This window comes from Canis aureus, chromosome 6, assembly GCF_053574225.1.
Source record: "Canis aureus isolate CA01 chromosome 6, VMU_Caureus_v.1.0, whole genome shotgun sequence".
Classification (NCBI taxonomy): domain Eukaryota; kingdom Metazoa; phylum Chordata; class Mammalia; order Carnivora; family Canidae; genus Canis; species Canis aureus.
Window position 1 is genome coordinate 28,281,141 of NC_135616.1, and position 25,796 is coordinate 28,306,936.

Sequence of the window (25,796 nt, forward strand, 5' to 3'; positions counted from 1 at the left end):
TCTCTTTCTTTGCATTTATTACAAATCTGAATATCTCAGAAACTTTGAGGCACATTTAGGTAGTTTAGGAACCTCTCCAGAACTCTTCTGCAGGTAGGAACCATCCCATAAGCAGTGGTGGGGGTGGGTGGGGGACAAAATGCCAAGTCCCCCTCACCAGCTTCAGCCTCCTAGAGGGAGCCAAGTTTCCCAGAAGCCCTTTTCCAGCAGGCCTTCTCAGCAGCCAGTGAGTAGCCTCTGACAGCTAGTGCCTCAGGTGTGCTGGCCTGGCCCACTGAGGCTGCTCCACAAAGGAAGGCCCTAGAAGGCTCTCTACTGTCCCAAGCTCCATTCCTGATGCCCCCTTCCCGCTTCAGGCCTCTCACCGCACAGACATGGGCCCTCTCCCTCCAGACCACGCCACCCATTGTGGTGAAGCTCTCACTCTCCTGCTTTAATGGCTCCCAGATACTCAAAGAAAAGAGACAAAGTTGCTCTGTGGGACATTCCAGGCCTTTTGCACTCAGGCCCCAAATCTCCTCAGACTTTTGGCGCCCCCTCTTTCTGAGCACCCCGAGCTCCAGCAGTACAGTCATGGCACAGTCTTGCTCCTTCCCTTCCCCTGTTGGATGTGCTCTCACCTCAGGGGAATGCTGCCTCCAGCTCATTTCCAGGTGCCCACATCCTGCCCACCCCTCCCAAGGCAGTATCCCCAGGGCCCAGAGTGGGCTCACGGGAGGCACCCAGTCAACACTGCCTTGTGGGGCTCCCAGATGACACAGAGCTCTAAATTTCACTCCAAAGTCACAATCTGTTGTCCTCTAATTGCTTGGCATGTACATCTTTTCTCCTCCACAGGAGGGAAAGCCCCATGGGGCAGCAGGGTCCTCTGCCTCTCCTTGTGTCCGCCTGCCAAGCAGCACCCAGCACAGGGCCATGCTCCTGGTGGGTGCTCAGGAAACACTTACGAATTGAATTAAAAACCTTCTCTCAGGCCGTGAGCAGTCCCGGCTGTCGGATGCCAGCTGTCAGGGCTGCTGGGAGAGGCCAAATGCATATTCATGTCAGATCCCTGGGTCGCCCTGTCTTGAAGGGCCTCCTGGACCATGGGAAACCACGTGGGTATCAGGGCATGAATCTGCTTCTGCTCTTACTGCTTTGGGTTTTATTTTATTTTATTTTATTTTTCTTAGGGTTTTAAATCTTCTGGGCTCCCCTTGCCCAGCTTCCAGGGGTGCTGTCCTTTTTCCAGGGTGTGTGTGGGGAGGGTGGCTCCATGAACAGGGAGTGGTGATGGGAGTACAGGAGGTCTCACGTGTGGGTGTGTGATCCGCTAGGACATCTTAGCCTTCACCTCTCCCGGGGGCACAAAGTAGTGGTCCTGAATCACTCTTCAGGCACAGCCAGGCCTTGGCAAGGAGAGGAACAGCCAGCTCCTGGGATGTTCCCGCCACTCTCACACTTGGCTTCCATTCATTGGGTTTTGTCGGTCTCCCCACGTGGCCAGCCCTGTGATAAGCCACACAGCTGAGGTGCTTGCTGCTGGGCATCATGGGTCAGTGGTTCACCAGACCAGGGCCGACAGGGGTGGGCATGGACCAGAAGAGGCCAAGCAGGGAGACTCGCCCTCTGGAGTGTCCGCAAGGGTAGCCACAGCTGTGGAGAGACCATCACACATTCCCTAGGTGTATGCAGGGCACTCGGGACTTTGCAAGCAGCATCTCGTGCTGTGTGGACATTGCCCCAGGATAAAGGCACTACTGGCATCCCAGGGTTGAAATGAAGCACAGAGAAGTGAAATGATTTTCCCAAGGTCACACAGTTCAGAGTGGTGGAGCTGGGTTGGCTGAAATGGGGGTGTGAACCTGCTCAGTGGCAAGGTGGGCTCTAAATCCCGAGGGCCTTCAGAGAAGGGAGGGCTGGGGAGACCAGAGTCATCCTGAGGACATCCTCCTGGATTGAGGCTGGGGCATGCAGGCAGGACAGCGGGGTTTGGCCGGGGCTGCAGACTAGGACAGGTATGGGGCGCTGTATGACAGAGAAACAGGAAATCAAGGATAAAATCATGGGATCCTGGCTCACCTAGAAGTGGTCTGATCCCAGGGAGGAACTGCCTGCATTGCCCTCTTCCACCCCAGGGAACTCAGACTCTGCTTGAACACTTCTGTGGCCAGGTGCTCACTACTTTTTGGGACAGTTCCTGCCAGTGAGGATTGGGGAGGGTTTGGTGGGCCTTCCTCAAGCTGCTGGCAGAGGCCACAAGGGAAGCACAGGCCAGCCCTGGGCCATCTCTGGGGTCCTTTCCCTTCCCAGCTCAGTCGAGTGGGGCTGAAGCTGATCAGGAAGGTACATTCTCATTTCTCAGGCAGGCTTTGCCCTGAGCACTCAGGCCTCACTCCACACCCCTTTACAACAGGCCAGAGGTGCTCCGCTTTGGTTTCTGAAAAATAAAGTTGTCACCATTGTTGCTGGCTCTGGAAGCTGGGTGGGCCACTTTTAGATGGTATGCATCCACTGCTGCAGCAGACAAAGGGGTGAGGGCAGGGGGGATGCTCACGGCATGCCTGTGATGGGGGACAGCTGTCTGCAGGCACAGTGGCCTCTGATTCTTCAATATTCTTTAAGCCACACCCAGAGACACAGAGACAAGTTCAAGGAAAACACATACAATAAAAATAAGGGGCTGAAATCTTCATTCCCCCACTTAGAATCCCATGGAATTAGAAACCATGTCAGTAGTTGAATAAACATGCTGAGTTAGCAGAGCCATGTTGAAGAAGCATCTCTGGAACACACTGCGAAACTCCTCTTTCTGACTCAGCCTCCTCATACAAGCAAACCCTGCATGTGTGGGGGGTGGCGCTGCTACTCTGGCCCAGCTTGCTCTTCTGTACCCCGCACCCATCCCTGTGAGGGTGGTGGGGCAAACTCTGCTGGCTCCTACCCATGATCCGTCCCCACTTCTCCTTCATGAACTAAAGTATGGGTTTTTTTTTTTTCATGGAAGATATGAAATCCCCTTCCCTAAGCCTGCCTAGCAGCAGCTGGGATGACCACGAGACACAGTTCTGACCAATGAGACGTACACGGAAGACTGCTGAGGAGGGGCCTCTGGGAAACCCTTTGCATTTCTAATGAAAGGGACAGATGCAGCTGGACTAACTCTGCTTGATTGTGGATGCGATGCATGGAGCTGTGGCAGCCATTGTATAACCATGAGGGAAGAGCCTCTGACACGGGTGAAATGCCAAATCACTCTATGAAATGTGAAAAACCCAAACTCCATTTGTTGAAGCCACAGAAATCAAATGTGTTTCTAACTGACAGGGTAGTCACGGCAAGTGAGGTTCAAGGAGATTAAGGGGTTTCTTAAGGGCACAGTGTAAGGATCCCGGCAGAGCTGAAGCTGGGATCTGACATGACTTTTCACGAAAAGGCAATGCTTTCCCATCTAAAGGCAGATATACTATGTAGTGACACCTATAGGGCCCTGGGGGGCCCTGCTCTCCATCACATGGCCCCTGGGGCCCGGGGGCTCTAGCACTGATGCCAGAATCTCTTGTGGGCTTTAGGGGATGGGGACTAAGGAAGACAACACTATTCCTGCCCTTGTGAAGCCCTGGTTTCCCACATAGTTGGTACCACAGGATTCAGTGGAAGGAGTCCAGGCCCTGGAGCCAGACCTCTTCCTGGCCACATAAGCCCAAGGAAGCCCTTTTACTTCAACGTCCTCTTCCTTAACAGAGGGCTAGCAATGCTTACTCGAGAGCCCCTGTGCAATGCTGTCTTGACAAATCAACGAGATAATACCTGCGATGTGTCTGGCACCCAGCGAGCACTCAACAAACGGTAGTTGTCATCATGGCTGGGGAGACAGGCTTCTATTATCTTCCCTCCTATTCAGGAGTATGGAGTCAGGAGCCAGAGCGGGTCTGTGGCAAATGCAGGCAGTGTCCTGCCTACAGCCCCTTGCTCTCTTCACTGCAGTGACAGCGGCCTAACTTCCAACCGCCAGCACCAGCACCTGTTGATGGAGGGCTTTCTTGGGCGGTGGCACCCACTCTGCCCACCCACATGGCAAGCCAGGAGAGCTGGGGGGTCAACGATCCCTTGCCCACATTCTCAGCCAAAGACTGGTGGGAACTGGGCATAAATACCCCAGTTCCCTCACCCCTCGGGTGGACCCTGGGGAGTACGACCCACCCTGGGGCTGGAGTTCCCAGTGGGATTAAGTGCCATTCCCAATGGCAGCTAGTCTGCCTAATAACACACCCTTTAGTGACTTGTTTCCCTCCTATCATACTTCCTCACTTTCTATTCATGTTTCCTGGGGTCACTATCTAAAGAAACCACTTGCACTCAAATGCTTGTCTAGAGTCTACTTCAGAGAGCATTCAAAATAAGGCATTATCTTTCAGAGCCTGAAGTGAGGGCAGCGGCCATCACATTTTTGTGCACATGAATCTTCTAGAGATCTTGTTAAGATGCGGTGGGGTGCAGTCTGAGTGACATGACTCAGTTTGAGGTGGGGCTCAAGATTACTTCTCTAACAAGCACACTGATAATGCTGGTGTACTGGTCCCAGGTACACACTCTAGACAGGGTGTAGACTCCAGGGCTGTTGACTCTGCTCAGACACAGGGGAGACCAATGTGGCTTGGAGCAGCTTGGAAGAGCTTGCTAGGAGAAGTTGGGGGATTAATGCTAAGTCTTGAAGCCAGGGAAGGACTCTGGTGCGTGAGCAACAGGAGGTGGGCTTTTCCAGGGAGGAGGGGACCTGGGGATTGCTGGGCCTGAAGCCATGTCTAGGGTGAGCAGGATGTCAGGCGATTCATCTGTCCAGATTGACTGGGGCCTGTGGGCTCTACAGGCTGGAGGTTCTGAGAGCAGCAGTGCGAGGAAGGCCTCACCCTTTCTCCAACCACATTCTCCCCCTTCTTATCCCTAACTCGGAAGGAAAATTCAGACTCCTGGCTCCCCCGAGCCTTCCCTTCTTACTACCCTTCCGATTTCCTCTCCCTCACACACACCTGGATTCTTCTCCCCTCTAAGGAGATTTTATAAGATTTTATTTACCTATGAGAGAGAGAGAGAGAGCACAAGGGGGGTGGGGGCAGAGGGAGAAGGAAAGGGAGAAGCAGACTCCTCACTGAGCTGAGCAGGGAGCCTGATTATTAACCCCAGGGCCCTTAGATCATGACCTGAGCCGAAGGCAGATGCTTAGCCTACTGAGCCACCCAGGTGCCCCATGTTGCTCTTCTGAAATATAACAGGACATATGGTTCAAATTGCACATTTGACCATTTTATAATTTTATTATCCGGTGACTATTTCATGTATGAATTAGGAGTCACCAGATTTTACCATAGCAACGGACCCTGAGGTCATTCACACTCACATCATGGCTTTGTCATTCATAATAATACTTGGGTTATAGCAATCCACAGCCTATAAAGGCCTTACACATAAGACTGTCATTATAGAATTAAGAAAGAGGTCCAGAAAGTTCAGGTGGCATGTCCCAAAGTCATCCCCGCTGGTTGGTGTTGTCACTACAGGCTGTAAGTGCTGTAAGTGGGTGGACCGGAGCGTTTGGCACCGTTTTGCCTTTTCTGTGCTGAACAAGAGTTGGGGACACTAGGCTCACTTATTTTGTGCCCACTCAGCCACCAGGGGAGGAAGCCACTTGCCTGGTGCCCCCTGGTGGTCTAGTTGAAAACACTGCAAATGCCTTTGATCAAAACACATAGGAACCATAATAAACTGGGACCCTGAGAGACCTCAGCCCCCTGAATTTCAGCCCTTTTCTCTTTACAAGTATTTTCATGACTAATGGAAGAATAAGGAACCACACGGCCTTCCCCCATCCTCACCCAGGGTTGTCCATCTTTGCTGGGACACGGCAGGCAGCCCACCATTTGCGAATGATTCCATACGGGGGTTAAGAGTCACTTGCCAAAAACATGGGGACATCTTCCCCCAGAGAGCAGTGTGGGTACTCTAGAGGGGGCAAAGGCCTGGGTGCGGAGGATGACTTTGAGATGCCTCTATGAGAAGAGGAGTGAAGGGTGTGGATAGATGCAAGGGTGGTGGACTGGGGCCAAGGTGCGGTGTGGAAGAGGAGAGGCAAGAGCAGAGGGTGCCACAAAAGCTCCCATGCCAATCTGGTGCTTGCTTTCTGGGTTTAAAGCATTTCTGACTTCCGCCTGGGAACTCTGGTGTTCCCTTCTGCATGATGTCCTCGCAGCTCCAGCCCTTTGTCTGTGGCACAGTCTCTCAGACCTGTTTCCTGGCAGGATGGGGATCCTGCAAAGGGAGGAGCTGGAGAAACCCCACACGTGGGTGAGCTGCAGATGCCTGGTTTCTGGTCCCTGCTCTGTCACAAGTGAAGCTCCAACTCCTTTCACTCGGATCACAGATTCTATGACCATAGACCACTGGTGACACTGTCAGCCATAGAGCCGAGTGTGACCTGCAGATATGTGAGTGTATATATACAGCCACATCAGAAATTGTCTTTAATGTCTAGAGGTGAGCTTTGTCCTCTGCTGCTGCCCATTACTCCCTCTATGCTTTCACCATCAGAGAGTGTGCACCTTAACAAACCCTCCTACCTCTGACACCCTGAGGACCCTTGGGCTTGTCTCCTAAGTGAGGAGAACCAGTGAACAAGAGAGACGAAAGCTTGGGGCGCCTGGCTGGCTCAGGTGGTTAAGCATCTGATGCTTGATTTTGGCTGAGGTCATGATCTCAGGGTCATGAGATCAAGCCCCTCTTTGGGCTCAGTGGGGAGTCTACCTGAGATTCTTGCCCTCTCCCTCTGCCTGTCCTCCTGCTCTCTCTTTCTCTCAAATAAATATATAAATCTTGAGAGAGAGAGAGAGAGAGAGAGAGAGAGAGAGGAAAGCTCTGTCTCAAGGCCTCACTGTGTGTTTTCCAACCACTCCTAGCCTTCACACAGAGCCTAGGGTCCCTAGTGGTCTCTTGGAACTATTGACATTTGGTGCCAAACAATTCTTTGTTATGGGGCTGTCCTGTGCACTGTAGGATGTTTAGTAGCTTCCTGGCCCCTACCTACTAGATGCCAGTAGAGTCTCCAGACAAAGTCAAATGCCCTCTGAGGAGTAAAATTGCCCTCAGTTAGGAGCCAATGCTCTAAAAGGACAGATGAATAGTTCTTTTTAGGAAACATGGGGAACGAATGAAGAGATATCATTAATTTCCCCCCAAGAGAAAGAAAAAATCGAGGCCAAAGCAAGATGTGGAACAAGGACTGGTGGGACTGCCCCCACCCCTCACAACACACAATGACTCAAACACTTTTGAAGATTTTTCCTCCTCTATGGAAGAGCCATAGGGTTGCCCACTTCTCAGTGTTATAGGTTGAACTATGTTCTCCCCCAAAATACGATGAAGTCTTAACCCCCACTGAGTACCCATTAATGTAACCTTATTTGAAGTAGGTTATTTGCAGAAGTAATCAAGTTTAAGATGAGGTCAAATTACTGGTGTCTTATGGACACAGATGTGCATACAGGGAAGATGATGTGACACCACAGAAGAACACTATCTACAAGCCAGGGAGTACCTAAAGCTCCCAGAAATGAGGAGAGAGGCCTAGAACAGATTCTTCCTCACAGCCCTCAGCTGGAATCAACCTTGCCAACACCTTGATCTTGGACTTCTAGCCCCAGAACCATAAGACAATAAATTCCTATTGTATGAGCTCCCCAGTTTGGGTAGTTTGTTAAAGCAGCCTCCAAGCTAATACACTCAGTAAGAAGAAGGACAGCAGAACCAGGGAGCTAGAGGTGTGCAGGCATCTGGCTCGTGACCCCACCACTGGGAGCAGAGACACACAAAGGTGGCAGGGGCTGGGGGAGAAGATGCACGTGCTGATGGGACCCAGGCTCATCGTATAGAGACAAATGCCAACACTGGGCCCAGAGGACAGACAAGTGGAAATACATCATATCTCTCAAATGAAACGCTTTGATTGCACCAATCACTAAAAGTTGTAAAACTACCCTGAAGAATTAACAGCCTCCGTACATGCTAACTACATCCATCATAAATTCGTCTTTAGTTTCTGTTATCATATCACTGTCTCTGGGGACCCCTGGCTTGTCATCATTTGCCCTTTATAATTTATTCATCTTGTTCTTGCCTGCATCCTTTCTACTTATCATTCATCTTTACAGTTGTACATAAAATTGGATGGATCCTTCCATAGCACAGTTGTCAGCAGGGAGATGGTCCTCAATAAGGAAGCCCCAGGAAACCTGGTGCAGGTCCCACCAGAGTCTCTGAGGGTGTCAAGGTGGAGGTAGGGTGGCCAGAGGGAAAGCAAGGGAGAGTGAAGGAGAGTGGAAGGGTATGAGGGAGAGAGGAGGAGAGGGGAGAGCCTGGAGAGGCAAGTGAGAAATGTAAATGAAGAAAAGGTGGAAAATGAAAGGGAAAAGAGGAAAAGAAAAATGACCAGAAGGGAGAGAAATGAGGATGAAACCGGCATAAAGAGAAAAGAGAGAGAGAAAGAATGTAAGATAAGATGGGACTTGGGCAAAGGAAAGCAAGGAAGCGGGTCAGACAGAGAAGGCATCCAGAGCCTGTGGGTAGGGGGAAGAGGGTGGTGGCTAGAAATCCAATTAGGGTTGTTTTGTTTTATTTTTTAATTTTCCTTTTTAACATCTTTCCTGGTACATTCAAAGAAGGTCACACGGAATTTCCATAGAAATGACTGGTCCTAGTTGCAGGGACCTGCGTCTGGAGGTGTGATGGCAGTGATGTTGTGTGTCTACCAGGCTGAACTCAGGGCTGCGGGTGGGGGACAGACAGAGGAGTATGTTGGTTTGCTTTGTATTCTCGGGTTGCCAGAGTGAGGGCACAAAAGCCAATCTTTAACTAGTGAATTGGAACTTTAATGTTTACCAAGCAGATACAGCTCCCACTCTCCCCACCCCCTCCTCCCCTGCCAGCTCCCTCTCCTCCCCTCTTCCCTATCTGCTCCCTTTTCTGGCTGCTTCCACAGGCCTCCTGCTAACTGAACCTAGCTCTTTCCCCTTAGTGGCCCTGGTGAGGAGCCCTTCCTGCTGTCAGAGGAGCAAAGTGCTGGCCACAACTGGCCATGTTGCTTGGTTTTCCTAATCGAGTCTCTCCCCAGAGGCCCCACATTTCTAACTTTGGAAACAGATGGGGTCTTCCTAGAAGACAATTGCCTGCAAGGTCCCAAAGGCACTGGGGCTGGGACTAAGTAGCAGGGGCCTATTTTAAGGAACAGGATTCTTCCACGAGCCCTCCCGTGCACACTCGGGCCCCAGGGAACTCTCAGAGTGGATCTCTCCAGCCCAGCTCACGGCTCCTGACCTGTCATGCATGCCTTGTCTCCAGGCTGGTTCTCAGACCAGTGCGCTCATCTGACATATCTGTCTTCCTCCCAACTCTCTAATTCCCAACCTGCCCATATTCTGAGCAAAACCCTTGAGCAACTCCTAGACCCCACAGTTGTCTGGGTCCCCTCGAAAGCAACTGGTAATGCTACAAAAGAGAGATGGGTATCCTGGGTTTGGGTAACAGACCTGGTGCTGGTCCTAGCTTGGCTATTCAATTGTGTGATTTTGGACAAATTGCTTAATCTAAGCCTGGGTCTCTCCATGTGTGGGGCATAAGCCTGAGAACTTCCTCATAGGGTAGTTGGAAAGATAAAATGAGGTTATGAAGTAACATGCTTGCTTCATGTCCATCAGATAGTAAGCACTTAATAAACATGAATTGTTATTATCAATCAATTGTCCACACTAACCATTTTATAATAACCCGCTGTCTTGTATTGTTGAATATTTTTGAGCACATCTTCCGTCTCTAACTTGATGGAAACTCCAAGAGGGGTAGAGATGAGTTTTTCTAAACACTGCCCAGGCACACACCCAGGAAATACTTGTGGATGGATTGAGAAACTGGCCCATGGTGACTGAACCCTACCAACAGGGGAACAAATGTTGGGTATGGAAAAGGGTGGGCTGAAGAGGGGGCAGGAAAGAGATCAAGAAGACATAGAGATGGAGAGTTTTGAAAAGTGGAATCACTCTGCCTAGATTCTGGCAGAAGATACTGCTCAAAAGGACCCTGATGAGCTTTTGCTGCTTAGTAATCTCCTTCTAACGAAGTCATGCCGAACTCAAAAACAAAAATCCATCTGTGACACTGGTCCGGGGATGTCTCCAACAGCCTTCCCAGGGACTTTGGTTAGGCTGATACCCAGGGATACTGACCTCTGACTTATAAGAACAGCCATTGTGGAATAGTTTCTGAGCTTCCACTTACCCCAAGAGGAATGTCAACTCCCTTTCTCAATTCCCAAAATGAGGACACGTATTAAGGGGCATCTCTAGTTCTGCCTCTGTTGTGTTGTTGTTGGTGGTGATGATGATGCGTTGTGTGTGTGTGCGCACACCAACAACGATCCTGTTTTCCTTGCTGCTGACAGGCTAGCTCTGGAACTTGCTGGGAAACAGAATGGGTTGCCTGCACTATTTTCTCCCCTCTTTTCCTTTTCAGTGAGAAAGTGGAGGGCTGGTTTTAATGGATTGATTTTAATGGATTTTGAAGCCTGGAAAAGTGCCTAAATTGCTGAGGTTACCAGTTTTCTAGGTGCTTTTTTCAATTGCTTTCTCCTTAGTCAGACAGAGTACGCTCACTGGGGCAACTAATGTGGTCACCCCAAACAAGAAGAGGTCTCTCTCTGCACCCCCACCCCACCAAACAGGTGGCCATGAACACAGTCTCAGCTGGTGGAAACACCCGTTATTTGGTTGGGTGACAACATCTTGCTTGGTCCTGTCCCTGCATCTGCTAGCGTCACGCTTTCTCCGATCTCAAAGGAGAGAATCAACCAACAATAACAACACCAGTTCTGCTTTCTGGAATCCACTTTAAGACATGATTTTATTTGGTCATTTTGTTTTTCATTTGTTTCCATGTGAGTTTGTGTGGGGACAACGTGCCCTGGGAAGTCTGAGCTTCAATCCTGTCTTGTTCTCTCCGTCCCTCCCCCTGTAGGCTGTGCTGTGCCTTCCCAGAGAATTGTGATGAGGTCTTTGAGGCCATGAGTCTCCCTGGGAGGCCTTTGAAGAAAGGAGAGGCATTCAGGCACTACAAGGGGACTCCAGGCTATGTTTTAGCCCTACCATTGGCTTCTCCTCACCCCTCCCACCTCCCAACATATACATTCACATTTCTTTTTGTCCTGTCTCCCAAACTTGCCCAACTTGTCTTTGTGATTTCAGGAAAAATGCCACTGGATCTCCCAGTATGAAGGATTAGCGCAGATTATGGGGAACAGTGTTAATTATCGGTGGAAGGGGGGCTGGCGCGTCGCTCCAATGTGCTCCTGATTTCCCCTGGGCCTTTCTGCCTGGTAATAAGCCTGCTTTAATCTGGCAGGCCCCTTGGTGAAATCAGCACCACGGACAGTGGTATTGATTGCTTCTGAGAAACCATCACAGCTGCTCAACCAAATTACCTTTGATATGTGACCTTTAATGTAATTACTGCAACATCAAAGTATTTCTATAAATTATTAAAGAACTAATACACTCCATCATTTAGCTATTCTATTATATGTAAAATAAACAACCACAAGTTAATGTTAGATCCTGAACAATCCACACTTGCTATGGAAATTCTCCCAGTCCCCAGCCTCTCCCCCTTCAAAATCCTGAGCCCCTCCCTCCCACCTTCTCTTTCTGTTTCCTCATCTAATTCCCGGCTTTTAGCCGTCATGAAACTCCCCAGCAATCTCTCTCAGGCTGATGAAGGGCCTCCCAAAACAATGTGGTATTTTCTATTCCATTTGGGTAGCTCTAAAATATCTATCACAATCTCTCCCAAAACAAAGTACCATAAACACTTTATTAATCAGCACAAACCTTTCTCAGAAGCCTTTGATTATCTTACAATATGGCTTTATGCTTCACACATAACATGGGGCGATGTGGAGCATATTTCTGCCATCTTACAGAGGGCACCCAGAAAGTAATTACTATAATATATGTGCATGTAGCCGCGCCACTAAAAAACCAACTGGGGAATGGCCACCGTGCCAGAGCTGGGCTCCACACAAAAACCTGTGCGGTGCACGATTTCCATACATTTGCATCCGCGGGTATGTTATTAAGATGACTCAGCCCCGTGCTTTGCAATCTCAAGTACCAAAATACAATACAAAGGCTGTCTTAATGGAAGGAAGGCCCTCCCCTCCTCTAAATGGGTAAAGAAGGATCTCTAATGCAAAGGAAGGCTGCCCCGACCCAGGGCTGCGTTTTCTGTCTACCTGTTTAACCTTTCCCGCTGTGGGGCAGAGATGGAAACGTGTGTTTACACACAGGTTTGCTAGGTAAGAATGTAAACATGCGTGTGTAAACACCGGTGAGCGTACATACAGAGAACACGTGCTCCCCGCAGTGCCCATTGTATGAGCTTAACCACGGTATATTTGCAAATTCCTTAAATAATGCCTACACACACTCACATCTTTCCATTTATCTTTAGATACTCGGTGAGCCGTATATCTACCCCCCCCCTTCTCTCTGAACCCACAGGAGAGACCGCGCAGACCCCTTGACCCGAGGAACACTTCTTATTTTATGGTGATGAACTAGCCTCGATAATAGCCATGGCTGATATCACACCCAGTTAGGGGGGCCATAAATAATTCTCTTCTCCCCCGCACAGAAGCTATAAACCAGGGCTGAGGCGCGATAGTTTATCAAAGACGAGGACTGGCTCCTTAAATAAACCGCGGTGATCTCACTCGCGGCGCCGAGCCCGGGCGAGCAGAGGAGGCGCCCCCGCCCCGGAACAGTCGGGGTCCGACGGGGATCGGCGGGCGCTCGGACCGGGCGGGCGCAGGCGGCTCGCGGCACCCAGGGCACCCGGGGCACCCGGGGCACCCGGGGCACCCAGCGCCCCGCCCCCGGCCGCCCGCGCGGGCAGTGCGCGGACCCGGACCCGGTGCAGGGCGCCCCCCGCCCGGGATCCCGTCGGGGCGAGCTCCGAGGCCGGCGCCCACGCGCCCCCCGTCCCGGGCCCGCGCTCCCGGCTTCTGGGGACGCGGGGGGGGGGCGAGCTCCCGAGGGAAGGCAGGCGCGCGCCGGGCCGCGACCCCCCCCCGCCCCCCGCCCGCGGCCCCGTGGCAGCCCCGCGGCAGCCCCGCCTCCCCGAGTCGCCCCCTGCCGGCGCGTCGGTCGCTCGCGCCTCGGCGGCGCACTTACCCCGGGCAGAGTCTTCTGCTCGTGCAGCGCGCTCTGGGCCTTCAGCGCTGACTCACGCTCGCAGTAGGTGAGGAAGGCGCAGCCTGGGGAGGGAAGCAAGCGCCGAGAGGGGTCAGTGGGGCGCCCTCGGGCCGCCGACGCCCCCCCATCTCGGCCCCTCCCCGCCCCGGTCCCTCTCCCCACCTCTCCCTCGCTCTCCTGTGCACTCCACTGGAGCTCTCTTGCCTCCCCGTTTTCCTGTCGGTCTGCTTTTTGTCCCTCGCGTTGCTTTTCTGCTTTTGCTCACTCGCCGAAGTCTCCCCAGCCTGCATCTTCCCCCCACCCCACCCCCGCCACCACGCCCCCTCTCCCCGCGGGTCCCTTCCTGTCCGTGTGCCCTGCTGCCTCGGGCACCTCGGCCTTCCCCCTCCCTCCACCCCTCCTTCCCTCCCTCCCTCCCTCCCTCCCCGGGGTGCTCTGTTTCAGCTCCAGCCCCTGTACCTCCCGGAAGGGGCAGCTTCCAGTCCTCACCCCCAGCACCTCTGGTCACATTGGACCAGGAACTCGTTCTGGCCCCTTGGGAGTGCTGCCGGCTGCTCCATCAGGGATGATGGAGGGACCCTCCAGACCTGCCGCTGCCAGATAAAGTCTCCATCTGTAGGGGGGCCCCCAGGCCTGTCTCTACTAATAAGTGAATGGACCGTCCATGTGTCCCGGGTCACCACATGTGCAGTGATATCTCCACACCCCTCCAGGCAGAGAGCCTCTTAGGGAAATCTAGCCCACCAAAGCTCCACCATTGGACCTGAGGCCCACTCTTGCTCTGCGTCTAATTCCCTGGGCGGCCCCAGGCCAATCGGGTCTCCAGTGTGGCCTCAGTCTCCTCATGTGTGAACTGAGAGGGCTGACCCAGTGGTCTCCAGGGTCACTCCAGTGTAGCTTTCCCCTTGAGTGACTCTGACTGTGCCTCACCAGGGAATTTGGATTTTACAGAACAATGTACCTAACTCAAGGGGTGACTTTTAACGCTGGCCCTTCAGGCATGGTGACAAAGCAAAGAGGGTGCTGGCTAGTGGGAGTCTTTCTGGCAGTTCTCTCAAACTGCTGGGTGTCAGGGACCTCTTCCTCTGCCTGCAGAGATGGCTGAGCATAGCTTCCAATGAGGCCTGTAAGACCCAGGCCACAGAAAAAGTCAGGAAGCCGACTTTGGCCAACAGGAGCCTTGAGTCTCCTGGGGGAAGTGTCACCTCAAGCTTTCTGAAAGCTCCCTGAAGGCTGGACACCTCCCTTGTTTCCCTGTCTTCTTTCCCTCCACTGCTCCTCTTCCTTGGTCCTCATGGTCTCACCCCATTTTCCCATCTTCCAATCCCACCCATCTTTCAAGAATCTGATCAAGTTCTACTGACTCCAAGCAGCCCTTCCTGATGGTTCTAGTCCATCCCAAGCCCCTCACTTTCTGACCACCCATCCTCATGGTCCTTTGTTAACTACTTCCCAAGTGCCTCTGTCTGCCAGGCTCTGTGGCCCAGGCCTTGTTCCTATGAAACCTGCAGGCTGGTGGTGCCTCCGCCAACCCTTATTACTAGGTTTGCTCTGCCCTCTTGCTCCCCCGGGGAACAGAGTGCTCCCAGCATCCTCTGCAGTTCCTTTCTCTTCTGCCACCCAGTGAGAAAAGGAGAAGAAAAAAAAACCCCTTCCTTCTCTTCCACGATACCAATTGGATCTGCCTGCCTTCCCTTCCTAGCTTCAGAGAGGAGATGGACGGAAATGTAGGTGCAAAGGGGCCAGAAAGATAGGAATTAGGAAGCAGGGAGAGATACCTGGGAGGCAGAAACTCTCAGCAACCTGTGAGCTCTGTGCCTTCCCCATCTCCAACTCTTTCCCCAGACCGGGAGGAGGTGTGAGTGCCAAGGAGCCTCTCCACTCTATCCCATCCCACCCCTCCCCGCCAGACCCCAGATCACCCCCGCCTTCTTTCCCCCCTTCTGACTCCTCCTTCCTGGTCTGGGCAGACAGTTATTGATGGAGACACCAGGGGACTGAAATGAATAGCGGTCAGAGGCCCCCATGACGTCCTCCCGCGTGCTGCTGCCTGCCTCTCTGGGGGCCTCTTCCCTCCTGTCCCTTTCCTGGCCTTGTCCTCAGCCTGCGCCGGCCTGCAACTGGGAGGCGGCCACCGTCTTGCTGCATGCAGGCAAGCCAGCTAGGGACAAGGTCAGGGGCAGGTGTGGAGAGGGAGGAGAAGGAGGACTGGGAAGAGGAGGAAGGTGGCAGGAGGAGGAGGGAAGAGGGAGGAGTAGAAGACGAAAGAAGAATGAAAGGAAAGGCAGAAAGGGGAGGAGGAGGAAGGGGCCATTGTTATGCCCCCATCCACCCCCAAAGATGGGTAACAAAGAGGAAAGGATCCCAGGAAAGAGTAAGAAAGAATCTGTTGCTTTTTTCCAGCTTCCAGGAATTTCTGCCAGGTTTTTTGAAGAGCTCACAGGCTCTGTGAACCAGAATCTTTGAGGGGACCCCCAGACCTTATGTGACCCTCCCTGACATCTCCACCCCTTAACCTCACCTCCTTTAGTGCTTCATCTTCTTACCCCCTTGCCTACCTCCCATTTCTCAGCCCTGCTAGATACACTCTGCCTCAGGTCTTTAGCACCGATATTCCCTCAGCCCAGAGACACATTCACCCCGCTCTCTCTGCGTGCTTGCTCCTTCAGTCACCTCAGGTTTCTGCTTAAATGTGACCTCCCAGTGATGCCCTTTCCAACCTCCTTTCACAGGACACCCCTCCCCCAACACACCCCTCCTCTCTGACCTCGGTGCCCAGTTTACTCTTCTCTTTGGGACCCCGCTGAGCCATTCAGTTACAGGGTCGGTTCCTCCATTGACAGATCCCTCTCCCGCCAAGGGGGATCAGGGACTGGCTTTGGTCTCATTCCTGCAGTTCCAGCTTGGTTCTCAATGCCCCCAACAGGGGCAGGATCTCAGTGTGTATCTGTCAAGAGCATTGAATCCTGCCTCAGCAACTTTTGCAGGGCCAATAGGTGGGGGGCATGGGAGCTGTGCTCAGAGGCTGTTGGGAGCTGACCAAGACTCCAAGGACACTGAGGCACGTGGGAGTTGCATGGTGTTGGGGAGCCTAGGTCGGCTCTGAGAGGCAATAGGTAGTCCCTGCTGGGAGGCCTCCTATCTCCAAGGCTTCCCAGGCCAATTCTCTGAGTGTTGGACTGGACCTGTGTGGTCCCTGTCACCACCCTGCTCTCTCCCACGAGGCCATCATCCTCTGCTAGGCTGATGCACAGTTCCACACAGGAAGCTGTGTTCAGGGGAGACTTTTATCAGCCAGGGGCCACTTACTGGTAATTCCTTGAACCTCAGTGTCCTCATCTATAAAAGGGAGGGAGTCATCCCCCTCAAAGGTTTGTGGGGAGACCTGGTAGCCAAGGAGTGCTATCAACCTCTGCAGAGCTCTCTCATTGCAGAGCATGGCATAAAGATCAACTCACTCTGATGGTCAAGACGTCAGAAGACAGAGTCTGTCCTTCTGTCCCTCTGCACACCTGCCAGGAGGGACCAGCCTTACAGAGGCACCAGTTAGGGCAAACCCACCGGGCCCTTCTCGGGTGCTCTCTTTAGCCAGCCCAATGCCACGGCTCACTATGGCTCTTTTTAAAAGAGCAGATCCCCATAAGCAGTTATTACCTGCTGACTCCAGCAGTGCAGGAAGAGACTGCATCTGTGCTCCCTTGCTGAGGACAGAGCCCAGGGGGACAGCAGCTTGGCAGGGATGGGGTGGCTTTAGGAGGGCACTTTGCCATCCCAGGGTCCCGCAGAGCTTGATGGGCCTGAGGTGGGACTCAGGGTGGCCAGACGAGGAGAGAGTGCCAAGCCTCATCCATTGGCACTTGCTGGCCTCTTGTGTGGAGGAAGAAAGGGTGGGACCCACAGAACCCCCACTCAGAAGCACTAGTTGTGACTTCCTGTTGCTCACTGCTGCTCCTCACAGGAGTACAGAGGGGGCTCCCAGCTGTGAGCATGCATGTGGCAGGGGGCCTCAGCTTGGCAGTCACCAGAGCTGCCCTGTTCGCTCTCTTGTGACATGCTGACGTGTCCCCAGAGACACACCTGGTGAGGCCTCTTGGGAATTCACAGTCTATTCGGGAGACGGGATTCACTCCGGGAGCATCTGCCTACTGAGCCAACAGGGCGTGGGAGAGGAGGCTAGACCAGTCTCTGACCCATGGTGAGAAGGTCTAAGGAGGGAACACGTCTCTCACCAGGGATGGAGCTGGTGACCCAGCATTCCCTCCTCAGCCTGGCCCTACAAATGGACTCTTACCTGTGTTCACAGAGAAAACAGGAGTCCACTGTGGCTGTTTGGAAAAGCAAAAACAATTGAAAACCACCTAAAGGTCTCTCGGTGCAGAGATGGCTTTATGTTTCAACTGTGGAATACTCTATAGCAGCTAAAATGATGAAATGGTCCTAAGTGTACCCAGCATGGGCAGACACAGTCAGATGGGGAAAGCAAGTCGTGAAACAGCACACACCATGTACGTGCAATGAAGACCTATTCCATTAGTTCCATGGGCACCCAAATCTGGACTTACACCATGGCCCAAAGTCTAGAAGGTGTCACACCGAGTTGAAAACAGGGCATATATGGGAAAGTAGGGCATGTCTTCCATAACATTAACTTTTTTTGGTCTGATCAACACAGACACCAGAATGTATTCATGTATCACTTGCACAATTAACTTTAAAGAAAAAAAATGAAAATTTGTTGAAAGCAGATAGGATGAAAAGGGAGGGGGAGCGACACCTGGGTGGCTCAGTGGTTGAGCATCTGCCTTTGGCTCAGGGCGTGATCCTGGAGTTCTGGGATCTAGTCCTGCATCGGCCTCCCTGCATGGAGCCTGCTTGTCCCTCTGCCTATGTTTCTGCCTCTCTTTCTGTGTCTCTCATGAATAAATAAATAAAATCTAAAAAAAAAAAAAAAAAGGAAACAGAGGGGGTGCAAATGGGTGAGCCAGATCCACAGCCCAATTTGAGGGGACAAAGATCATTGGGTATCAGCTCCCTGGCAAGTTCCTCATAAGGGATAGTATCACTTGAGGATCCAGCTATGTCTCAGTCTCAAAGCTTCCTTGGAGCTCATGAATTGAAGTGGATGCCCTCTACCCAGCGAACTGAGGGTGGCATTTTGGTCCTGTGGCCCCGAGTTCCCAATGTTTGTGGGATGGAATCTGTGGCTGATGGAGCACAGAGCCTCCCTATCTCTGCTCCCCAGCTCTCCCCTTCAGCCAGGGTGACGCTGAGAGGAGATCTGAGGTGGGAGGTGCAGAAGCCACTCTCTCCGGTGGGGTAGGCCCTCACCGCTCAGCTCCCATTTCTCCTGTGCCACGTCCTGGAGGGTGGTCCCCCAGCACCAGCTCCTCCCTCCTAAATCATGGACCTGAGCAGATCAGAAAGGCAGCCCTGCAGAACAGGGATGGACTTTGGAAATCAGCAAGGGGGTGGGGGGTGGAGGGGGTGGGAGCGGCGGCGGGAGGGGGGCAGATAGATGTCATACTTTGAGTAAAGTCACATGATGGTGCTGCCAGCAGCAGCAGACTGACGGCCTGGGCTCTGGAATCGAGGTGGCCCCCACGCGCACCCCTCTGGCCCACACTGACCTGCCTCTCTTCTGCTGTTCTCCCCTCCACCGTGTGTACTCACTCATCCTATGTTGACATTTAGCCTCTTCCCGCCCATCCTTCATCTTTACGTGTCCTTATTCGTTCTTTGTCTTGGGTGTCTGAGTGGACTGTCCACTCTGTGCGGGCGGAGACAAGGGCTTCCAAATGGACGACTGAGCTTCTAGCTCAGGCATCTGAGGGCTGGGAGACCAAGGGAGCCATGGGAGTGGGAGTGGGAGAGCCACCAGGCACTGGAGAGAGAGCGGGAAGCCCTGTGGGCATGGGGGAAGGAGGGGGAGGGTGCGTCAGGAGAGGGTAGTAAGGAGCCAGGAGCCAGGGCTCCTGGGGGAGGCCTGGGGCTGGCGGCCCGAGGTGCAGGGGCGGTGGCAGGCACCCTCCGCCAGCGCCAGCGCTGACTCCTGAGAAGGTGGGCGGGTGCCCCCTCCCACGCGGGGGAAAACACAGCCCAGCAGAATTAATTGCGAGCGATGGCAGTAATTTACAAAGCCCCCGTGCACGGGGATAAAAGGCCCTTGTCATTGTGAAGTGAAGGAAGTACAATTTCCTGCCCAACTCCAAGCAGGGCTGAAGCCTGGGGTGTAATCATCGCGGAAGGGAAGGCTCCCAACGTGCTCCCTCCTCCCACCCAGCCAGGCCTTGGCTTCCCACTAATTGAATTACAGAATTAGCCAGAGGAAGGTGGCCCTAGAATAGGAAGATCTGGACTGTAATAAAACATCAGATCCTTCAGGGCTGGCCTGCAGGGAGTAAGAGGAAGCTGGGGCATAGGAACGGGGTGGGGTGGGGAAGGGAAGGGAGAAGGAAGCCCAGCAACCAGCAGGTCAGGGAGGGGCTCCTTGTTCACTGTGATCTTCTCAGGCTGTCCAGGAAGACACACACACACACACACACACACACACACACACATACACACATACCCGCCCCAAATCTCCACCCACAGACCTGCCTAATTCCCCAAATCCTATTCTTAGAGCACCACCCCTCAGTGGGTCTCACCGAGGCTGCACCTGAGAACCACCTGGAGCATCTGAAACACAGATACGGGCCTGCTGCAGAGAAATTAAGGCAAAATCTCTGGGGGTGGATAGAGAGAGGGAGAGAGGGAACATCCGCCAGCCTCCCCAGAATGAAGGCTGTGGGTGTTCTAAGGCCAAATCCGCCCCCTCCCCCTCCACTCCCCACCCCCACTCGATCCAGTTTCTGTCCCCCATGGTCTGGGTGAACAAGGGTGACCTCTCTGGTGCTTTCCAGAGCAAATGCCCCCTTCCCCCCTTCCTATGCATGTGGGAGACACAGCTGCAGAGCTGTTCCTCATGTACATGCTGTTCCTCTGGGGATGTCTTCCCACTCCTGTGCCTGCCCTGGGTCTCCGCCTCCCTCAAGAGCCACCTCTTTGGGTCTCTGGATCTGTGAAGCCCAAGGCACCTACCTGGACCACCACAGTCTTACCTTCCTCTGATTCCTTTTTTTTTTTTTTTTTTTTTTTTATGCTGGGACTTCCTCTGATTCCTATGCGGCCACTGCTACCCACGGCCTGTTCCAAGGGTGCACCTTATCTGCTTATCTAATCCCTGAGCTCCTTGAGGATGGGCCCTTGGGGCTCAGCAGAGCCTGGTGACAGGCAGGAGAAAGAAACCAGGGGACAATGACACTGTCTCTGCCTTTCTTTCCCAGTTCCCAGCCCCTGGGTGATATTCCTCTGTTATCTTCCCAGGACCTGTCCTGACTCTTCCGGTCCCCCTGGTCCTTTCTACCTGGACCTTACTCCTTTCTCCCCCTTCTCCAGAGGAATGCTCCCTGCTGGCATTCCAGCAGTTCCTGTGGTTCTCCTCCCTCCATAGGAGAGGGACAATGACTGCCCACCCATGTACATGACTCTGACTTCCTCTTGCAACTCCATCTCCGTGGGGTAAACCCAAGCCTGAGCATCCTTTCCCCTGCTGCCTCTGTCCTTTGGAGCCCACATGTCCTTCTAGGAGTGACTGAGCCCCCCCTCTTCCAAGAAGGTTTCCCTGACCACATCGACCCCAGCATCTTTTTTAAAAATGTTTTATTTATCTAAGAAAGAGCACAAGTAGGGGAGTGTCAGAGGGGATAGGGGACAGGGAGAAACAGACCTCCCACTGAGAAGGGAGCCCACCTACAACGCTGGGCTCAATCCCAGGACCCTAAGATCATGACCTGAGCCAAAGGCAGACACTTAACCAGCCACCCAGGTGCCCCAACCCTAACATCTCTTAAAGCCCTTATCAATGGCTGCTCTCACTTGGCGGTTAGAACACTCCTATTTGTCTACCTTGCACTGATGTGTGTTTGTCCACACGGAAATATGCTACTATAGGAACTGCCAACTCCAGGGTCCGCTTCTCCTCCCAGTGACAGACTTCATTGAATGCAGCAGTGGTTCAACTTCACTCTGTCCCTGCTTGGGTGACAGTGATCTGAAGTGCTAGGGAGAGATGACTGGCTGCAGGGAAACAGGGTGTGTGAGAGGGTCTGGGACGTCTGCCCTCCGGCTCAGGGCCCTGATGGTGGCAGGAGCCATCCATCTTCCTTGGAGGAGGCCTGGCAGGTGGGGATGATAGACCTGCCGGCAGGCAGGGGAGATGGATAATGCCCTCAGCCAACACATTAGGGCTGTGGGCCTTCTCCTCGATCAGAGCCCTCCGGAGCTGAAAATACCCTGGGCCCTCATACTGCTTTGGGGCTCAGCACTGGCCTCCTGTATCAACTGTCTTTAAATGGAAAACTCTGGAGGAGAGCATGGTGGCCTGTTCACGGGTTTCTCAGAAAGAACATTTGCATGACATGGGGAAGTTGACCTGGCTCACTGCGAGCCTAAGTGTGTCTCTTACTTTTCTAGGCTGTCCTGCCCATAGAGCTGGGGCATAGAGATCCCCCCCCCACACACACACCAGACTAGACTAGGAGCCCTTGGGGAATGCGACCAGCCTTCTCTTTCTTTTCCTGTGGGGCACACAGCAGGGCCCAGTAAGCTCAGACCCAGGGACCTCACTGGCTCTGGACCTCAGAGGATGAAAGGAGTGGTGGGCAGGCCTTTGCCAAGTGTCTCTCCTGCCAGTTGCCCTTGTTTACACCCTCAGCACTGGAGAATTACATGTCTGGTGTCGGCGGCAACATCTCTATGGCACTGTGAAAAAGGACAAAAACTGGACATGACATATTGATGGCCTCTCCCCTCTCTCAGAGCTCTTGGTGGTGAAGCCTGGCCCAGAGAAGGTGTCAGCCATCCTGAGGCTCAGCCCACAGCTGTTCCACTGACATATGTGCTGGCTCTTATTCCCACAGCCGGGGTGGAGGGGGGCTGCCCTGTGCCCCCTCTCTAGGCCAAAAGTTCCGGCCGGTCCCCATGGTAGCACAAAATGCTCGCTTTCATTCCTTTTTTCATGGAGGGCTTCACCTGCCATGATGTTTTTGCTCCCAAAGCGCCTTGTACCTCTGAGTTATCAGCATCTGAGGGTATATTATCAGCATCTGGCAACTGGAAGAAGCTGAATGGCTGGCAGAGACCTGAGCCCCCCGCCCCCCACCCCCCGCAATGGCTGTTTGGGGCTCAGTGCCTGTTGTCCCCTCCAGCAGCACTGGGTCTGGACCCTGGGGACCCTCATGGGAGACATCCTCCCTCCATGCCCCCCACCCTCACTACAGCTTGCAGTTGGGATAAAGCACTCCGGCATGACATTCTCTTCCTGCAAGGACCCAGGTGGAGTCAGCTGGGCTCTCTGGGGCCTCCCTGGGCCACAGGTGCCTGACCGCCCTCTACCCGTAGCGCCCTCTCCAATGTCAACGTCAGGCCGTGGGCTCCTCCACAGAGAATTCTATCTGAGCATCCAGATTGGATTTGAAATGCATGTGGGGCATTTGTTACTCATACGGATGCCGGGATAAGTGCTAAAGCACAGAAACTGAACCGTGTTCCTGTCGAATTAACCTGGTTGGGGAGTTTAGATCTTCCTGTTTTGAATTTTCTCAGAACAGGGAGCACCTGCTGAGAAGCCAGGCATGACTCAGTGGGAAGGGCCGGCTAGCTCACTGAGTGCCTCAGTGGAAGGGGCTCTCTGGGGCCCCCTTGGCAAGACCCAGGCCATCACTAAACTGTGGGAGATGGGCTGAGAAAGCAAGGCCATCTCAATGGGTCTGGGGGGGGGGACCGTATTCCTGTCTCAGACCACTTCTGTTCTCTGCATTCCCATCTCCACAGCCGACCTGCAACTGCCTCTCTCCCTTCTTCTGTCTTGCTGCAACTGCAGAGCTTTCCTGGCTGACCTCAGCCATGCTGCTGACCCCTGGCCTGACACACGGAGCTCCTCAGTGGATGGGAATGACATGGTACAGGACCTGAGCCCCGCAGTGGACCCCAGCGTTTGCCAGGGCATGTGTGTGTCTCATGCCCACAGAGGAAGCTCAGGGGATGCTTGTGGAGTTGCATAGAATTCCCAGCTAAATTAAGGTGGGGGTCATTTTCCCCAACAGAACCTCCTTCTCCATGTAGGTGAAAATGTGGGGGAGTCCCTCCTTAGCATGCTCCTGAAGTCCCTGGCTGCCTGTCCCTGGCATATCCACAAGGCGTATGGCATCTCTACCCCAACGATGTCCTTGTGTGGTGGGGGATCAGCCTCTCTTGACTCCTTTGTCCCATGAAAGGAGAGATCACACCTTCGAGGCAGGGGACCACTGAGTCCCTTTGTCCCTCTTCTCACTCACACTGAACCACACCTCTCCCAAGCACCAACCCATGTCACTTCCTCTCTCACCTGAGATGCCCTCCCTGCTCTGGTGTGTGTGTGTGTGGGGGGGGGTACTCTACTAGCTCCTCTCACCTCTCCAGCCCTCCCCAGCTACCCAGCGCTCCCCAATTCTCCTTCCAACGAGTTATTCCACGTCCAAATGTCTAAATTGTAAAAACAAGGGCTTGGTTGAACAGTTTCCTGCTGTTCTCACCTGCAGAAACTGTGTCTCCCTACTAGACCACAGCGCACAGAGCTGGCCCTGTCCTGTCCATCCTCGAACAAGTCCCAGGATGGGTTTTCACAAGAGCAGCTGAACTGCTGAGAATCGGGAGGGAGGGCACGCCAGCTCCACTTTGATTGTGCTCGGGCACTCAGGACCTGCCAGGTGAGGTGAATTAATCTCGCCTCTCTCTCCTGGCTCCTTCCTAACAGCCCCTAATTCACTTAAAGAAAAAAAAAAAAATAGAAGCACACCAACCAAGAAATTCCAACCTCAGCATCCAAGACAGGCTATTTTGAAAAGACCAATAGCCAGGAGTCCCATATTACAGGATCAATGTTTGGAAAATGTGATTTTCTTTTTAAAAGCAGAAAAACAATCTCACACAGTCCTGGCAGGCCATGGTCCAGCTCTCGGTGGAGGGTGCCTTTCCCCATGATCTCGGCCACTTAAGCTACTCTTCTGGCCAGGCATTGGGCTTCACCCAACATCAATAAGATAGGTTCAATCACAGGCATTTAGCAATATTTAACCTGAGGGCTGCGGCAAAGAAGTAGTTAGCAAATGTGACCGGGATGCTGGCCTCAGTGAGTTAATCCCTCAAGCTCTCTGAGCCCTGGCAGAGGTAGCTATTCACATTGTAGGGGGGGATAGAGGCTCTAGCCGGTCAGCTGGACCCAACCCTGGGAGGGGATGGAGTCACTCACCCTTCACTCATTGCTGACCTGGGAGTGCCCCAGGTGGGGGAGAGGTGATAGGCAAATGGAAAGGATGACCTATGGGGGGTGGGACAGAGCCAGGCCTTCAGCTTGATTTCTTCTCTTTGCAGAGACTTACCCGCATCCCACAGAGCCCACCCAGAAAGAAGACTGAATTACCTAATTTGTTGACAGGCGCACAAGACTCAAAACATGTGATGGGGATGGGCGGTACTTTCATCTGTGGAGGGAGTGAAAGATGATTCATTCGTTCACTCATTCCACAACTATTTATTGAGAGCCCACCATTTGCCAGTTGATAAAAGACATAAAAGAGACCCTAGGTAAACAAACAAGGCTAGGTGATGTACGTGCCAGGAGCGTACCTGCCAAGCTGCGTTTTGTGCAGGACTCACCGGTGGCACAAATGATAGCAGCAAACCCTGATGTCTGGTTATCTGTTGGGCACTGGTCTAAGTCCTTCTCGTGTATTGAATCATTTACTACAACAACTTGACGCAATAGGACTATAATCATCCCCATTTTACTGGTAAGAAAACGAAGACAAACAACTTGCCCAGGGCCTGTGGCCAAGCCCTTGGTAGAGCTGGGCTGCCTTGTGTGGCAGGCCTCCTGCAGGGTCTGTGGCCTTAACCTGGCCTCTTTCACCTTCTGGAGGAGGATGTTGGGCTCTGCCCAGAGTAGGGAAATCAGTGCACAGCTGATTCCACCACCACTTCCTTCCTTCCTTTCTTTTTCTGTCTCATGCCTGGAATCCCATATTATCTCTTGTCCATCTATTAAATTCCCATTCTTAAACTACTCCAAGAGACACCAGTTTTTTTCCACCTCAAATAAGGTAACATCTGACCCCATGGTTTCCATCACCTGACAGCCGGTGCCTCAGGGAAAGCCATTTAACCCCCATGGCCTGGTTGTTTCCATCAGCAGGACGTCTGACCCCCTGGGAAAGGGCTGCAATCTCCCAGGGAGGTGGGTCTGGCTCTGACAGTAGCCTCTGCCTTGTTCTGGAAGCCCCGGGAGTTTGGGTAGTTTACGTAGCCCCACCCCAACCCCTGGGGCTCAGGTTCTTTAGAGAGGAAACAGAGCAGGTGACACTTACGTGCTGGGGTCATGGGCGTCCAGCAGAGTGCCTGGCATATAACGGTGGGGGAGGGGATTACTACTGCCACCATTGCCAGGAGTAG

At 53.1% G+C, this 25,796-nt stretch overlaps 1 protein-coding gene across 50 annotated transcripts in view; it reads right to left on the reverse strand.

Annotated features, from left to right (window-relative positions):
* CELF4 (CUGBP Elav-like family member 4) overlaps nucleotides 1-25,796 on the reverse strand; it is a 298,230-nt gene that overhangs the window by 207,245 nt on the left and 65,189 nt on the right. For all 50 annotated transcript variants that reach the window (XM_077900528.1, XM_077900574.1, XM_077900525.1 and 47 more), the window contains exon 2: nucleotides 13,248-13,330. In XM_077900528.1, coding sequence (XP_077756654.1) covers nucleotides 13,248-13,330 — 83 coding nt within the window. The remainder of the gene's footprint in view (nucleotides 1-13,247; nucleotides 13,331-25,796) is intronic.